This window comes from Aulonocara stuartgranti (genome assembly GCF_965226115.1).
Source record: "Aulonocara stuartgranti genome assembly, chromosome: 2".
In the NCBI taxonomy this organism is placed as follows: Eukaryota; Metazoa; Chordata; class Actinopteri; order Cichliformes; family Cichlidae; genus Aulonocara; species Aulonocara stuartgranti.
The window spans coordinates 8,715,446-8,730,187 of NC_138940.1; the positions used below are offsets into that span (position 1 = coordinate 8,715,446).

At 41.4% G+C, this 14,742-nt stretch overlaps 1 protein-coding gene across 1 annotated transcript; it reads right to left on the reverse strand.

Annotated features, from left to right (window-relative positions):
• Positions 1-3,497: 3,497 nt before the first annotated feature.
• hopx (HOP homeobox) lies at positions 3,498-10,557 on the reverse strand. The gene is made up of 2 exons (XM_082505083.1): positions 10,216-10,557; positions 3,498-3,780 (listed from the first exon to the last, which is right to left on the reverse strand). The coding sequence occupies exons 1-2, from the start codon at positions 10,363-10,365 to the stop codon at positions 3,703-3,705; spliced, it is 228 nt and encodes a 75-aa protein (XP_082361209.1). The 5' UTR covers positions 10,366-10,557; the 3' UTR covers positions 3,498-3,702.
• Between the last annotated feature and the right edge of the window lie 4,185 nt (positions 10,558-14,742).

The window sequence follows — 14,742 nt, forward strand, 5'->3', positions numbered from 1 at the left end:
AAATTGAAACACAGACAGGCCAATTACACAGCTTAGTTTCAAGAGCAAACCCTATGAGGTAACTATGGTTAACTACTCATATTAACCCTTTAAACCTGGTGAATCTTCTAACAAACCTGCTGAACTTTTGTACTGTTATAGGCAGTAAAGAAAAGAAAAGTCAACCACATATATCTCCTGAAACCAATTTACAATTTTAAGCAATCCAAACTGTGAGATAAGATGGAGATTTATGAGGAGGCGAAGAGGAGCAGGGTCTGTGATACAATGTGTGTTTTCTACAGGGACTATAAAAAATGCGCTTGTTTTTTCTTTGGTGGGTGTGACTTTTTTCTCTTTCTTTTTACGCTTGGTTGAACAGAGGAAAACACCCCCAGGCTCAGGAAACAGACACCACCACTGTGTGTGTGTGTGTGTGCGTGTGTGTGTGTGTGTGTGTGTGTGTGTGTGTGTGTGTGCTTTGTATTTCTAGACAAGTCCTCTAAAGCCTCTCAATAATTGTGAATGTAAACGCTAATAGGTCATAATTCACGAGTGTGCCAGTTAAAACATCAACTATGAAAAGCAGCTGTGTTAATGAGCAGTGGAACTACCTGTTGGGTCGGTGTTGGTTTCTGCAGAAAGTTCCCACGATCAGGGTTTTTGCTCCTGGCCTCTTGGCAGGAGACCTCCTTTCCTTTTCTCTCACACCAAATTTTCAGTTCAGATAAGTTCAGAACACATTTTCATATCTAAAACGTCAGCAGCATAAGTAAGTTAATGCTCAGAGTAGACTTTAAATTTAATTTTTTTCATTGTCATTGTACTAATACATGCTCATGCTGCTGTATTGTTTTTCCTGTGCTTTTTATTACATTGTTATGTGGTTGCTGGGCAACATGATGATGTCATAATTTAGTTTACGTATAATGAAAGTTTTGTGTATATAATTGATAGAAGTTATTGTCATGAGATGAAAATGATAAGATGCCTTTCAATTCAATTTTATTTATATAGCGCCAAATCACAACAAAAGTCGCCTCAAGGCGCTTCATAGATACAGAGAAAAACCCAACAATCATATGACCCCCTATGAGCAAGCACTTTGGCAACAGTGGGAAGGAAAAACTCCCTTTTAACAGGAAGAAACCTCCGGCAGAACCAGGCTCAGGGAGGGGCGGCCATCTGCTGCGACCGGTTGGGGTGAGAGAAGGAAGACAGGATAAAAGACATGCTGTGGAAGAGAGACAGAGGTTAATAACAGATATGATTCAATGCAGAGAGGTCTATTAATACATAGTGAGTGAGAAAGGTGACTGGAAAGGAAAAACTCAGTGCATCATGGGAATCCCCCGGCAGCCTACGTCTATTGCAGCATAACTAAGGGAGGATTCAGGGTCACCTGGTCCAGCCCTAACTATATGCTTTAGCAAAAAGGAAAGTTTTAAGCCTAATCTTAAAAGTAGAGATAGTGTCTTCAAAAGGTTTTTTTGCAACAAACAGGCGATTTTAACTTGTTTGTAGGAGCTTGCTAGGCAACACAATGACATCATAGCATCTGATATAGATAAGAACCTTCGGGGACCAGTTTTGGTTGCTCATCTCCTGATCATGTAGAAGGAGCTGACGTGAGATTTCTCTGTTGTTTTTCCTCAGCATTTGTTCATACAGTAGCATAGTGCATTTTCACTCGCGTCATCTCATAACTTTAACGCGCTTTCATACGATGACGAGAAAAGGTTAACGTGGTTGCATGGCATCACTATATTAAGCTTAACTACAGGCTACTGCAGAGCTGTGGCCCCCAAATGGTGTACCTTGAGACAAAGCCAGGTGTGTCACAGGATATTTTGGATATTAATGCATTATATAACTGCTTAAAAATTTACTAATTTACTGCTGCTTACTTTACAGATTAAATTCCCTTTAAGTTAAACCCTTCTGTTAAAGGGAACTGAAGTCTGTTTGCACAGTTTGCTGGATGACGGTAAATAAGATGGAATGTGAACTAAGGGAGCATCAAGGGCTCTGTTTGACAGCAAGAAGGTTAATTAGTTGTCTAATCATAATTAAATACCAGTGCAAATGACCCAACACCCAAGAAAGGAGAAAAAAAGATGCTTTCTGAAGGCAGGATCACAAAAGTTCCCTGTCCAGTTCTTTCAGTTGCAATAGGCACACCAGCCTCCCTCACCTTAAGTGCATCATCAGTCAGGAGAGGTTGGGTGTTGCTGAGTCTATGCCAAGCAAGCTAAAGAGGCACTTAAAAATCCCAACCACCCCTTCCAAGAGAAACGATCTATTTATGAGCAACAGCCAGCGATATATCACATATCACTGCTTGTGGCTAGATTTTGCCCTGCAAAGCGATGGAGTCAAGGTATGTCTGTGTGTGACATGAGTGCGGGCTCAGTCGCTTAGTCTGACAAAAAAAAATCTGAGGAAAGCTGACAGAAATACAGGTCTGCTTTCTGTTGTATGGAGGAGCCTGGGAGACGATGCTTCATGACTGTCTTCACTTATATGAATAGATACTTTACCTAAAAATCATTCATTTTGTAAACAAGAGTCGTAAAGAGCTTAAGTCCTGTGTCTTGTAAGATATTTAGGATTAGGAATGTCCGTAATTATTTCTGTCATGATGTCTGAGAACAACAACCAAAAAGATGCCCATAAAAGTAAATGACTGACAGAAAAGAAGTGAATTTGAATTCAAAGGTTTTTTAAACTAAAAATCTGCAGGGTGATCCTTTTTTTTATATAACATTCTAAAAAGCAATACCAGATTTCACTAAAAATAAAGACTAAAGATCATGATAATTATTTTAATTGTAAAAATTAATTCAGCAAAACAAAAACAAAGCAAAAAGACTTTGTGAAATCTATGTATAACAGGCTCTACAGAGAAGAACAAATTAAAAATGTATATTTTTTCAGGTAAATTAAACGTAAGTGTGTAGTACAACAACACTGATGGGGGGTTTTTTTGGCAGTGATGCCAACCGCACTGGATTTGTTTTTTTATAATGGGACTTGTTTACAGTAAGTGAAATTATATACTACTGGCAGCTTGGACCCTTTTTGAGGATTAAAGCTCCAACTTTCTGGTGAGTTTACATCCTTTTTACTGCATTTAGTTATGCGGAGGAGGTTGAACAATGAAATTACATCACCTGCATTTGTTTAGCCCACTGTGTGACTTGTTTCAGTCATGTCCTGCCCCCTCCTCTTTTCTCCTCTTTCACTAATGGAAATGTTCCATGTTTGTCCACAGAAGTTCCTGGATAGTGGCAGCTGATGCCAGCAGCATCTATTGTAAACCCAGCGCTTCCTTACATCTTTTATAGTCGAATAAACAGCTCTGCGTCCAGCTCCGGTCCCTGCTGACAGAATTGCATGTACACTAACCAAACAATGCCCCCATCCTTTTCAAACCACAGCCCACCATTATATAACCTGGCTCCCTCAGTGAATGTGACTCCCAAATGTACAATAGTTGCAAAACACACTCCAAGTCATTTTAACTTACAATAATAATATGTTTATTTCTGTAACCATGGCAGATATATTGGCAGCAACACACAAAAACCTTCACATTCTGTAAGATAAAACAGCTTCAAAGATACAAAAACGAACAGAGAGGGAAACGTGAGGAATAGGAGGGGAAGTCAGTTCGTCCAGAAGGAAGTAGCTCCCTGCATCCAAAGAGGTGGTTGGAAAATCTCAGTCCAGCACAGATCCCTGTTTAGCTGGAAGACCCTCTGACTGCCTCCACTGTGCGTTACGTAGCGTGAACCATTTCTGTAAGAAACAAACAGGACAAACACACCCATGGGTGGGGTTAGAACAGGTGGCAGGGGGTTTTGTTCACTAATGTAAAGCCTGAACACAAGATTGATGATGTAACTCTTGGACTTCTCATATTTCCAAGAATTAAATACAGGCTTCTTTAAATGCATTTTCAGCCTGAGGCTACTGGTTACAAGCCTACATGTAGACAATAACCTAACCACTACTAATACCAACTAGAGCACATTACTCTATGGGTCTCTTAAACTGGTAATCTAATCACCCAGTTTGTGTGTATTATTATCATTGTGTGTGTTCAAGTAAGACACATGAGCTAAAGAAATATGATATGTATGTGAAACTTAAACTTGACTGTTAAAAATATAGTGGTGGATCACATAATTTAATATCTTTAGAGAATAATTGTTTTTTTCTCATGAGACACTACCACCTAAATCTACTGAGCTCCTATCTGTGGATTTAGTAAGGCATTAGAGTCTGGACGTGACTAGCCTAGCTTACCATAAAGATATAGTTAGCCTGGCTTAGCATAGAAACTTAAACTGTCAATGTTTACTATCTAGCCTATTTACATTTTTAATAACACTTATTAAATTTAGCCTAATATAATGTTCAGTATTCATCATTTCAGCATGCCAACATTTTTATGTGTTGCCACATGGTGCAGAATATTACATCAGACTCTCAAGCTAGCCTAGCCAGACATAAAGCCTAAGATTAAGTGACAAAAAAAAATCTAAAGTAAAACATGCTGATATTTAACATTTGTACATGTTAATGTTAGCCTAATATATCTTTAACAATCAATAAATTTAATAAATTGTAATAAAATCAATATTTTAATATTTATCGCTTCAGCTAAAACTGGCTAGCCCGATTCTGGTCAAAATTCTTATTATTTTTTTTTTTTACCATCACAGCATTTGCAAAAGTAAATTTAAAAATAAATAAATAAATAATAATAATAATAATATTTACCATCTAAAATTTTATCACGCTAACATTGACCTGGTAACGTTTTCCAAGTTAGCATAATAAAAAATATATCATTTCAGTGTGCTAATATTAGCTTGTGGCTCTTATTTAATTAAAAGAAGGGACTTTAATTAAAATTTGTAAGCTAGGCAGCATATACATGTTGTCTTTGGTCTCACAGTCAAATTAAGACATTGCTCAGTCATGTCCAGTTTCAAAACTCACAGCTTTAAAAAGGATATAACTAACAAGTGTATGATAAGGAAGCTGGTTGTTGCAGACATCTTTTATATACAGTCTATGGACAGCATCACAGGAAGCAACTTAACTCAAATTATCAGAGGTAAATATTAATTGTTATTTGCGACCAAAGCATAATCATCATACAGAATCCCCACATGGAAATATGATTAACCAACACCGAACTAAACAAAAGCCCCTTTCCATCTGACTCTCATTATCTTCACAATCACACTACAGTCACATCTTTTCAGTGCATGTTAATGTGGTCGCTGACTCATCGTGGCAGAGCAGTGACCCCACAGCAAAGTTTTTTCAGGGCAACCGCACAAAACGAATGTTTCCATCTAATTTTAACAGCATGTAGTCATGGCCCGTTTCTCTGACCCCTCTGCCAAAAACTGCTACACTAAAACTCTGACCAGAAGATGATTGCACGGAGTGCTTTCACACACACGCACACACCCGTGACCCATTGCATTGCTGTTTTAAAATTCATGTTGTCTTGGGATTCACAAGAGTGCTGATGTAATCTGGGGAGGGATGCAGACCCTCTAACATGGGCCTTAGGGTGGATGTTTGAGCCGTGTGCCTGGCGAGAGGGATGGTTTCCTCATTTTGTACTGAAAACACACAAGATTCCCATTTGGAGTCATCTGGGATTGCACTTAAACATGATCAGACTAAATAAATTCAAGAACTATTCTCTGAACTCGGCTGTACGCGCTCTATCCCGTCTGTAAAGCCAGTCCATTACAATGCAATTTTCTTCACCCACTTTTCAATGGAAGCTGTCACTTTTTGTAATCCTGCTGAACCACACAATGGTGCTTATGTCATTTTTTCCTGTTGACTTTAAGTGGATTACGTAAGACGGTCTTTCACACTTGACTCTTGGCCCTGCAGCAGTGAAAACAAAGAAAGAGTTCACTGAAAGGAGCTCAAACATGCAGCACGGAGCCCATAACATTGTAAAGGTTAATGTGGAACAGGGAGTGGTAGCCGGGGTGAGTTCATTCAGTTAAACCTTCTCCAATGAAAGCTTTGTTAACAAATACAAAACGCTTAGGAGGGTCGACAGGAAGAGAAAGAAAGGCAGACACAAAAAAAAGATCAGCTGGAGACTGAGTCAGTACTTTTTGATGAGAGGCCAGACCTTTACATTACCCTGCCTGGACTGGGCTTCCCTGTCAGGTTGGCCAAGCACCTTTGTGTGCACTGAATGGAAATACAGAATAGCCTGATTATTAGCCTTGGCAGCAACATGTGTTTGCTGTAGTTCAACCTTTTCTTGGTTATAATTCCTTCACTTTATTTCCATAAAGGACATCTCCTAATAGATGCACAAGGATCTACTGCCAAAGTGAAACGTAGGCCATAAATCGTCCACATCTTGCAGGATGAAGCGATGGTTCGAGTTACTCTTTAGTTTTGATGTTTGTAATAAACTTTCTCGCAGACTTCTGGATCCTTGAATTACTACTGTTAGCAATAATCCTTTAAATGTGCAAAACCTAATCCTTTAAAGTGGAAGTTGGTTACAAAGGAAGACCTGTGTTTGCCTTTTCTCTGCATACTCGGAAAAAAAGATTCATATCTGGGATTTAAAAGGTAGGAGGACATTTCGACCTTTGCACTTGCATAGATTCCTGGAGTGTCTGTTTCTCCAGGCTGGGGATGTGGGTCAATGCCATTTTTTCCAAAGCTGTTGTGGTTCATTTACATACAAGGTGGAGGTGGAGTGTGTCTCTCCCAACATGTCATTAATGATGTGAAGAGGTGGATTTTAATCCAAACCACAATGTTTTCCTAAATTTACCTGATGAGTCTAGGGTGCTCTAACCTAACTGAGTAGTTTGCAGAACCTAAATCCAACCAGCAGGTGAAAAAAAGGTAAAAAGAAAAAAACCTCCTAGTCTCCTCCTGACAAACCTGCTACTCTTCCCACTATCATCACCTCCTCATGTGGCCTATGCTAAATAAAAATTACCCCCTGTATGTAACAGGAGGACGCAGGTGGGATCATTATATTCCATCCTGGGGCAAAAACACATTGGCTTTTCTGGATTACACACACAAAACCACTTACACGGCTATTGTCTTCTGCTTCTACACTGTTACCAATCATCCTGCACACCTCCAAGCTATTTGATTACTCATAACACTCTTCTCTGCTTACAGTCAAACAGAGATTGTCAAGATCTTTCATGAAGATTGCTCACCTGGTGCATTATCCAAAGATATTTACTGGCTTTTAGCATTTGATTCAAAGGACTATGAATGCTTATTAGTCTACCCTGATGGCTCCATGTTTCTGCTTGATGTCACAGCAACAACATGAGTACGGCTTTATAAACAACATTATTTAAAAAGCAGGAAAGACCAAACTGATTGTCGTGCCAACATTTTAAGTTAGTTTATTTTATAAAAAGGGCCCATGGGAATGTTTTCTTTGTGTGTGATTAAATAATTGACTAATATTATTTTTCTTGCCTCTTCATATTTGTTTTACTTTTTTTCGGCACAGCAAGTAACAGAGACATTAAATGACAGCATCTTCTGGCATCACTGATTGTTGCTTTGGCTATTTGTTTTTGTCAAATTGTGTTTAAACCTAAAACTGAGTTGTGATGAGGTGGGAGTGAGAATGATCCTTGGTTTAAAAAGCTGTTTCAAATCACTTGAGTTCAGTTTGGGGGTTTTTGTTTCATTTTTTTGCTGCGCTTGTGTTACTGCAGTCCAGAAAAATCTTCTGGGACTGGTTTGTTGGGTTACAGCAGAAAAAATGGCAGGATGCACAAATCTGTCATACATGAACTGTTAATGTACATGCCATGTCTTCAGCTTTATCACTCCTGACAAACACAAACACGGGCAGAAATTTGCCTACAAAACGAAACTGATGCTGCATCAGCTCAGATGACAGAGCCACAGGTTGGGCCTCGCCTCCTGCTGAGTACAGCTAAGCAAACAGCCAGGTCATTTGCCAGCCAAATCACGAACAAGAAACTTGTTCTAAAAGGAAACATCCCACCGTTTGCAAAGTTAAAACATCATCATGGATAGCAGCTTCAGAGTGCTGCTTGCAAAGAGGAGGTGCCTGCATTACTTTAGTGCACTTTGTGTTGTTATCAGAGCACTGAAGCTTCACATCTGGCTGCAGATGTGACAGATGCTCAGACTTTACAGTAGGCTACGGCATTCCTCAGATACAGTCAAGGCGGGAGTGCGTACATGTGGAAAGGAGCAGAGACAGAGACCGAATGGAGGCAGTACCAAAAGGAAATTTTCAAGAATTCATTCAAATATTCTCTTTATTAAGCTGCTTGAATATGAAAAACAAAAACGGTGTGTGTTTTCTATTCTTAACATAATTAAGCAAAAAGTAGATTTTAACTTTGGATTTTCTGGCTATAAATAAGAGATTTGGTACCGTTACACTGAGCTCTATAGACCGGTGAGGGGTATGTATTGGCAAAATTATTAAAAATGTTGTAAGTAACAAGGTCTAGCTCAAATTTGGGGTACCTGAAGATGAAATTAAAAGATCATAAAAATATTAGACAGTAAGTTATACTGCAAAGAAATGTATAATTGATGGGTTAGGCATTATTAAAGCCCAACTTGATTTATCAATGGGCCAATACTGTGGGCCAATATTAGCTATTGTTAGTATTGATGTTTATAATGAACATTTAAAAAGTAAAGAACAGACGGGAGAAACACCCTTCAACCATGTTATCAGTGCTGATGTTGCATAGTTTGCTCACCAGAGGGCAGTGAACAGATTTATGCAGAGTGATAGTTAAATAAAAGAAAAGCTCTATAACTCTATGTCTCTATAAGAAAAAATTATCAGGCGATACATCAGAATATCAGGGGGGGTTTTTTAACCAAAAATATCAGTATAGGTCTTAAAAATTCAATATCAGTCAGGCTTTAGTAATTATCCCTTAAATAACGCATTTGTTTTGTCAGTGAGGTGTCAAACATTCCTGTGAAACACCCATAGCCACTATGATATTCAGGGGGTTTTTCTACACAGCAGAAACAAATTAAAAGTAGCAAAAACCAGGAAATGGTTTGCATTTTTGTTTGAAAAGCTAACTGATTATGATTAAAGAAGATTTATATTATAAAAAGCATTTATTGACGTTGAAGCATTGATTTTAAATGTATTTTGTGCTGATATCTGAAATGTAAGCCAGAGAAGACGCATTTCTAACATCTGAACACACACGCTAATCTGGCACAGGTATGAGCAGCGACCACATCACCAGAAATGATATCATCTGAAACAGACGCAGCAGTCCCGCCCTCACTGTTTGATCCCAGGGCTCCTCTGAAAGTCACCCTGCGCAGATGAATCAGTGTTATGAGTGTTAACAATAGCTGACCCCCCTGACTCTGGGGTGACTTCATCAGGAAAGACAACTTGGAGTTGCTCCACTGCTGATCAGCTGTGGTCACTGTTGGTTTACACTCAGATGAGGATTATTTCATCACACTGTGATGTAAACAGAAACACTGAGCGCTCTGTTCGGTGTCAGCGGAGCTGCCCCACAAATTCAAAGTCTTATTTCTTAGACACTGCATGATTATTTCCTCAAAGGTCACCTGACTGAGCCTCTGACAGGATTTACTCAAACACTAGTAAAGCTGTAAAGGAAGTCAGATTTACAGACTCAACATCTCTGAGTAAAGTTAAACTTCTGAAAACCGCACAAACGGAAAGTACATTCAATAAAGTACGACTTTAATACATCTCAGAATGAAACAAAGTACTTCCTACTATAGGAAAAAGTATTATGATAAAAGACTAATGCTTTTTATCAACAGGCGTTTTTCAGCCTTGAACAGTATTTAAATATTAAAAGTACATTTTTAGTAGAAGTTGGAATGCAGGTATTTTTTATACTTTTTCCTATTAAAATGTTTCCAGTTTATGTTATAAGATAATGACTATTATTAAATGCTTGAATAACAATAATCACCACTGTCAGTCTCCACAGGCCTGTCACGGTGATCTCCATGGAGATAATAACTTAAAGGTGTCCTATGTTTGCTCAACACTATCGTTTAAACAGCTCCTTATCGATAAGCCTCCCAGATCAGTAACATCGGGAAAACTGAACTCCACACTGTTTTAAAGCATTCCCGCTCACAACGACAGTAAAGAGAGGCTGCGGGAGTTTTTTCGGTTTTACTCACTTGTGTTTCCTCCTCTGACAGTCCGCACTCCGCCGCGATCAGCATGAGCGTCGTGCCGTCCGGATGCTTGCTGACTTTGTTGAAATTCTCCTCCAGGATAGCAATCTGATCCTGAGACAGGTTCATACTATCCATTGCGTTAGAACCCATATTCCAGTCTCCTCCTGCTCGCCAGTGGTTCCGGCGGGTTCTTGCTTCGGTCCTGATTTGGAGCTCAGATGTGCGCGCAGAGGACGCAGAGATGAAGCAGCGCGTACTTACAGCTCGGCGGGAGTCTGTGAGCAGTGTGGGTGTGTGAGTATGTGAGCGCTGGGTTTACAACTGTCAACAGAGCAGAGCCCTTCCCTGAACAAGGGAGGCGGAGAAATACAAATGTTACACCAGGGGTGTCAAACATGAGGCCCACGGGCTAGAACCCGCCTACCGGTGTTGTGCCAAAAAGTGATTGTCTGCCAAAAACTGATTTCCAGTGTTTCTGTGTATTTTTTATGTGTAATATCTTTACGTATGTTCGTAAATAGACTTCGGTGAACAGGGGATACAAAGGGGTTACATAAAGAATTAAAAAATGATCTGTTTTTTAAGTATCTTTACAACTTGTACTTACATTATAACCAATCCGGTCCTTTATCCCCACTTAAAATATTTTTACAGAACTATTGTAATATTTGCTGCCATTTCTGCTGTCCTGTTGGGCAACTTACTCTTACAAAATACATTTTTAATGTTAATGAGATTTTTTTTACTGCATAAATAAAGGTTATATAAAAGTCGCTGCCAAAAACTGATTGCGGCTTGTATCTTGCTACACGAATGTTGTTTGTGGCTCAAGATGACTTTATGTCATCCATAAGGGATGCATTTGACATATGTTTAACATATTATAGCCCAACAAGTTACTTATAGCACTTTAAATATGAGCAATCGCTTTTTGGCAAATACCGGAAATCAGTTTTTGGCAGACAATCACTTTTTGGCACAACACCGGCCCACTGAATGGGCTTTGCAACATGTCAACACCAGGAAAAACAAAAAGCTTTTTCAGAATATTGTGCAAACAACACAGTTCTGGATTATAACTCTTCCCTGGCCAAAATAACATCTCTGATAGACAGAGTCTCCCACCCCATGCATGTGATTGCTGCTGAACCGCAGAGCTCCTTCAGTGACAGACTGCTGCATCCTCGATGCATGAAGGAGAGTTTCGGCAGGTCCTTCCTCCCTGCAACTGTCTGACTGTACAATCAGAACTGCTCCCAACAATCATACAGGGAGTGCAGAATTATTAGGCAAGTTGTATTTTTGAGGAATAATTTTATTATTGAACAACAACCATGTTCTCAATGAACCCAAAAAACTCATTAATATCAAAGCTGAATGTTTTTTTAGTTTTAGCTATTTTAGGGGGATATCTGTGTGTGCAGGTGACTATTACTGTGCATAATTATTAGGCAACTTAACAAAAAACAAATATATACCCATTTCAATTATTTATTTTTACCAGTGAAACCAATATAACATCTCCACATTCACAAATCTACATTTCTGACATTCAAAAACAAAACAAAAACAAATCAGCGACCAATATAGCCACCTTTCTTTGCAAGGACACTCAAAAGCCTGCCATCCATGGATTCTGTCAGTGTTTTGATCTGTTCACCATCAACATTGCGTGCAGCAGCAATCACAGCCTCCCAGACACTGTTCAGAGAGGTGTACTGTTTTCCCTCCTTGTAAATCTCACATTTGATGATGGACCACAGGTTCTCAATGGGGTTCAGATCAGGTGAACAAGGAGGCCATGTCATTAGTTTTTCTTCTTTTATACCCTTTCTTGCCAGCCACGCTGTGGAGTACTTGGACGCGTGTGATGGAGCATTGTCCTGCATGAAAATCATGTTTTTCTTGAAGGATGCAGACTTCTTCCTGTACCACTGCTTGAAGAAGGTGTCTTCCAGAAACTGGCAGTAGGACTGGGAGTTGAGCTTGACTCCATCCTCAACCCGAAAAGGCCCCACAAGCTCATCTTTGATGATACCAGCCCAAACCAGTACTCCACCTCCACCTTGCTGGCGTCTGAGTCGGACTGGAGCTCTCTGCCCTTTACCAATCCAGCCACGGGCCCATCCATCTGGCCCATCAAGACTCACTCTCATTTCATCAGTCCATAAAACCTTAGAAAAACCAGTCTTGAGATATTTCTTGGCCCAGTCTTGACGTTTCAGCTTGTGTGTCTTGTTCAGTGGTGGTCGTCTTTCAGCCTGTCTTACCTTGGCCATGTCTCTGAGTATTGCACACCTTGTGCTTTTGGGCACTCCAGTGATGTTGCAGCTCTGAAATATGGCCAAACTGGTGGCAAGTGGCATCTTGACAGCTGCACGCTTGACTTTTCTCAGTTCATGGGCAGTTATTTTGCGCCTTGGTTTTTCCACACGCTTCTTGCGACCCTGTTGACTATTTTGAATGAAACGCTTGATTGTTCGATGATCACGCTTCAGAAGCTTTGCAATTTTGAGACTGCTACATCCCTCTGCAAGATATCTCACTATTTTTGACTTTTCTGAGTGTCACGATCCTGGGTCTTATGACCCAGTGTTTTGAGTTTTAGTTCATTTTTGATGTTTTAGTTTATGTAAGCCCTTCAGGTTCCTAAGTTCATTTGTTATCATGCTTAAGTGTTTCTAGTTATTATTTCCCCCTCGTGCTTCCACCATGTTAAGTCTCCCCTGCTTTTCATGTATTTCATGTCTGTGGCTTATGTTGTCAAGTTCAGGTTGTCATGTCTATATCTCACTCTGTTTCCTGTTTTATTGTGAAGAGGTCTGGCGTTTCTGTGTTCATCGTGTTCAGTTTTACTCTCCCACTGTGACGTCATTATGTTCATGTGTGCCAGCTGTTTCCCCAGGTGTTGCCACTTCCCCTAATCACCTCCTGTGTATTTAAGTCCTCTGTTTTCAGTGTGTGATTGTCAGGTCGTCTGTTGTCCACGCCATGCTTCCTATGCCATGCTTCCAAGTTTCTTGTCTAGGTTTTTCTTATTGTTTGTTTAGATTTCCCAGTTTAGGTTTGTGTTAATTTTGCTTCAGTTTGCCTTGCCCTTTGTTTGTACCTTTTTTACCAGCCATATTAAACGGCTCGCTTTTTGTTAACATTCAAGTTTTGTTCCCTGTTCCTTGGAGTCTGCATTTTGGGTCCTTTTTCAATTCATACAGTCTGCCCTCGCCAGACTGTGACAGAACGACCTGACCAGTCATGGACCCAGCAGATTCAGCTCTCACCGAGTGTCTGGAGGAGATGGCTCGCATCCAAGCGATCCTCGACTGCGTCCTTACAGCGCCCGAGTTGAAGAGCAAGCTTGTGATGGTCAACGTTGCGGAAGCTATTATGGAGAGGGATCCCCGCCTCCTTCAGCTCCCGGGCTCACCTGCTATAGTGGATGCTTTTACAAGGGTAAAAGAGATGCTGCAGGCCCAGGAACTGTCGAGTCAGGAAATGGCTTCCAGCACCCACCAGTCACAACAACCCCACGATCAGTCGTCTTCATTGCTGCCTCCGGAACCTGAGTGTGTTCGTGTCGGTTCGCTGAGATTCGCCGCAGCGTCACCACCTCTCAGCTCACCAGTTTCCACGCCCTCATCACAGTCTCGCCATACTCTTGCCACGGTCCAGTGCGAGGAAGCACTGGACGCCATAGATTTGGACTACGACGAGCGTCGGTCGATATACTGCACTCTATTGGAGGAGGAGCTCCGGTGGAAGCCATGGCTCATTCCGGAGCACGAGCCCTCTTTCCGGGGTTCTCGACTGGCTCTCGGGGGACCTCGGAGTTACCAGGGACTTCCGCCTATTGCACCGCCGTCTTCCACTTTCAAGAAAAAGCGGCGTGCGCGCCATCGACGCTCCACACCACGAACACAAGTGAGTGACTATATCTTGGCTCCTCATGTTTCTTCTCCGGAGATTATTGGAACGGACACTGCCTTTCCGGGTCATGAGCCCGGCTGTGAAGAGACTGTTTGTACAGGAAATGCTAGCCAACAGGCTCAGCTAAGCTGTTGTGGGACTGCTATCCAGGCCGGTTTGGAGCCGGAGACGGAGGTACAGCTGGTCCAGCCTCACGCTTCGTCTGCTGGAGGTTCAGGAGAACCCAGCCAGCCTCGCGCTTCGTCTGCTGGAGGTTCAGGAGAACCCAGCCAGCCTCGCGCTTCGTCTGCTGGAGGTTCAGGAGAACCCAGCCAGCCTCACGCCTCGTCTGCTGGAGGGCCCGAGGAGCCCGTCCAGCCTCACGCCACGCCAGCTGGAGGGCCCGAGGAGCCCGTCCGGCCACCTTCTGCTTCATCACTTGCAGCTGCCGTATCGCCACCTGCAGCGTCGCCACCTGCAGCGCCACCACCTGCGGCTCCCGTGCCGCTGCCTGCAGGACCACCACCTGCCGCGCTACCGCTTGCTGCTTCTGCGCCTCAACCTGAGGACGACGCCTCACCTGGTTCTGCCACACCTCAGTCTGAGAACTCATACAAACTCATT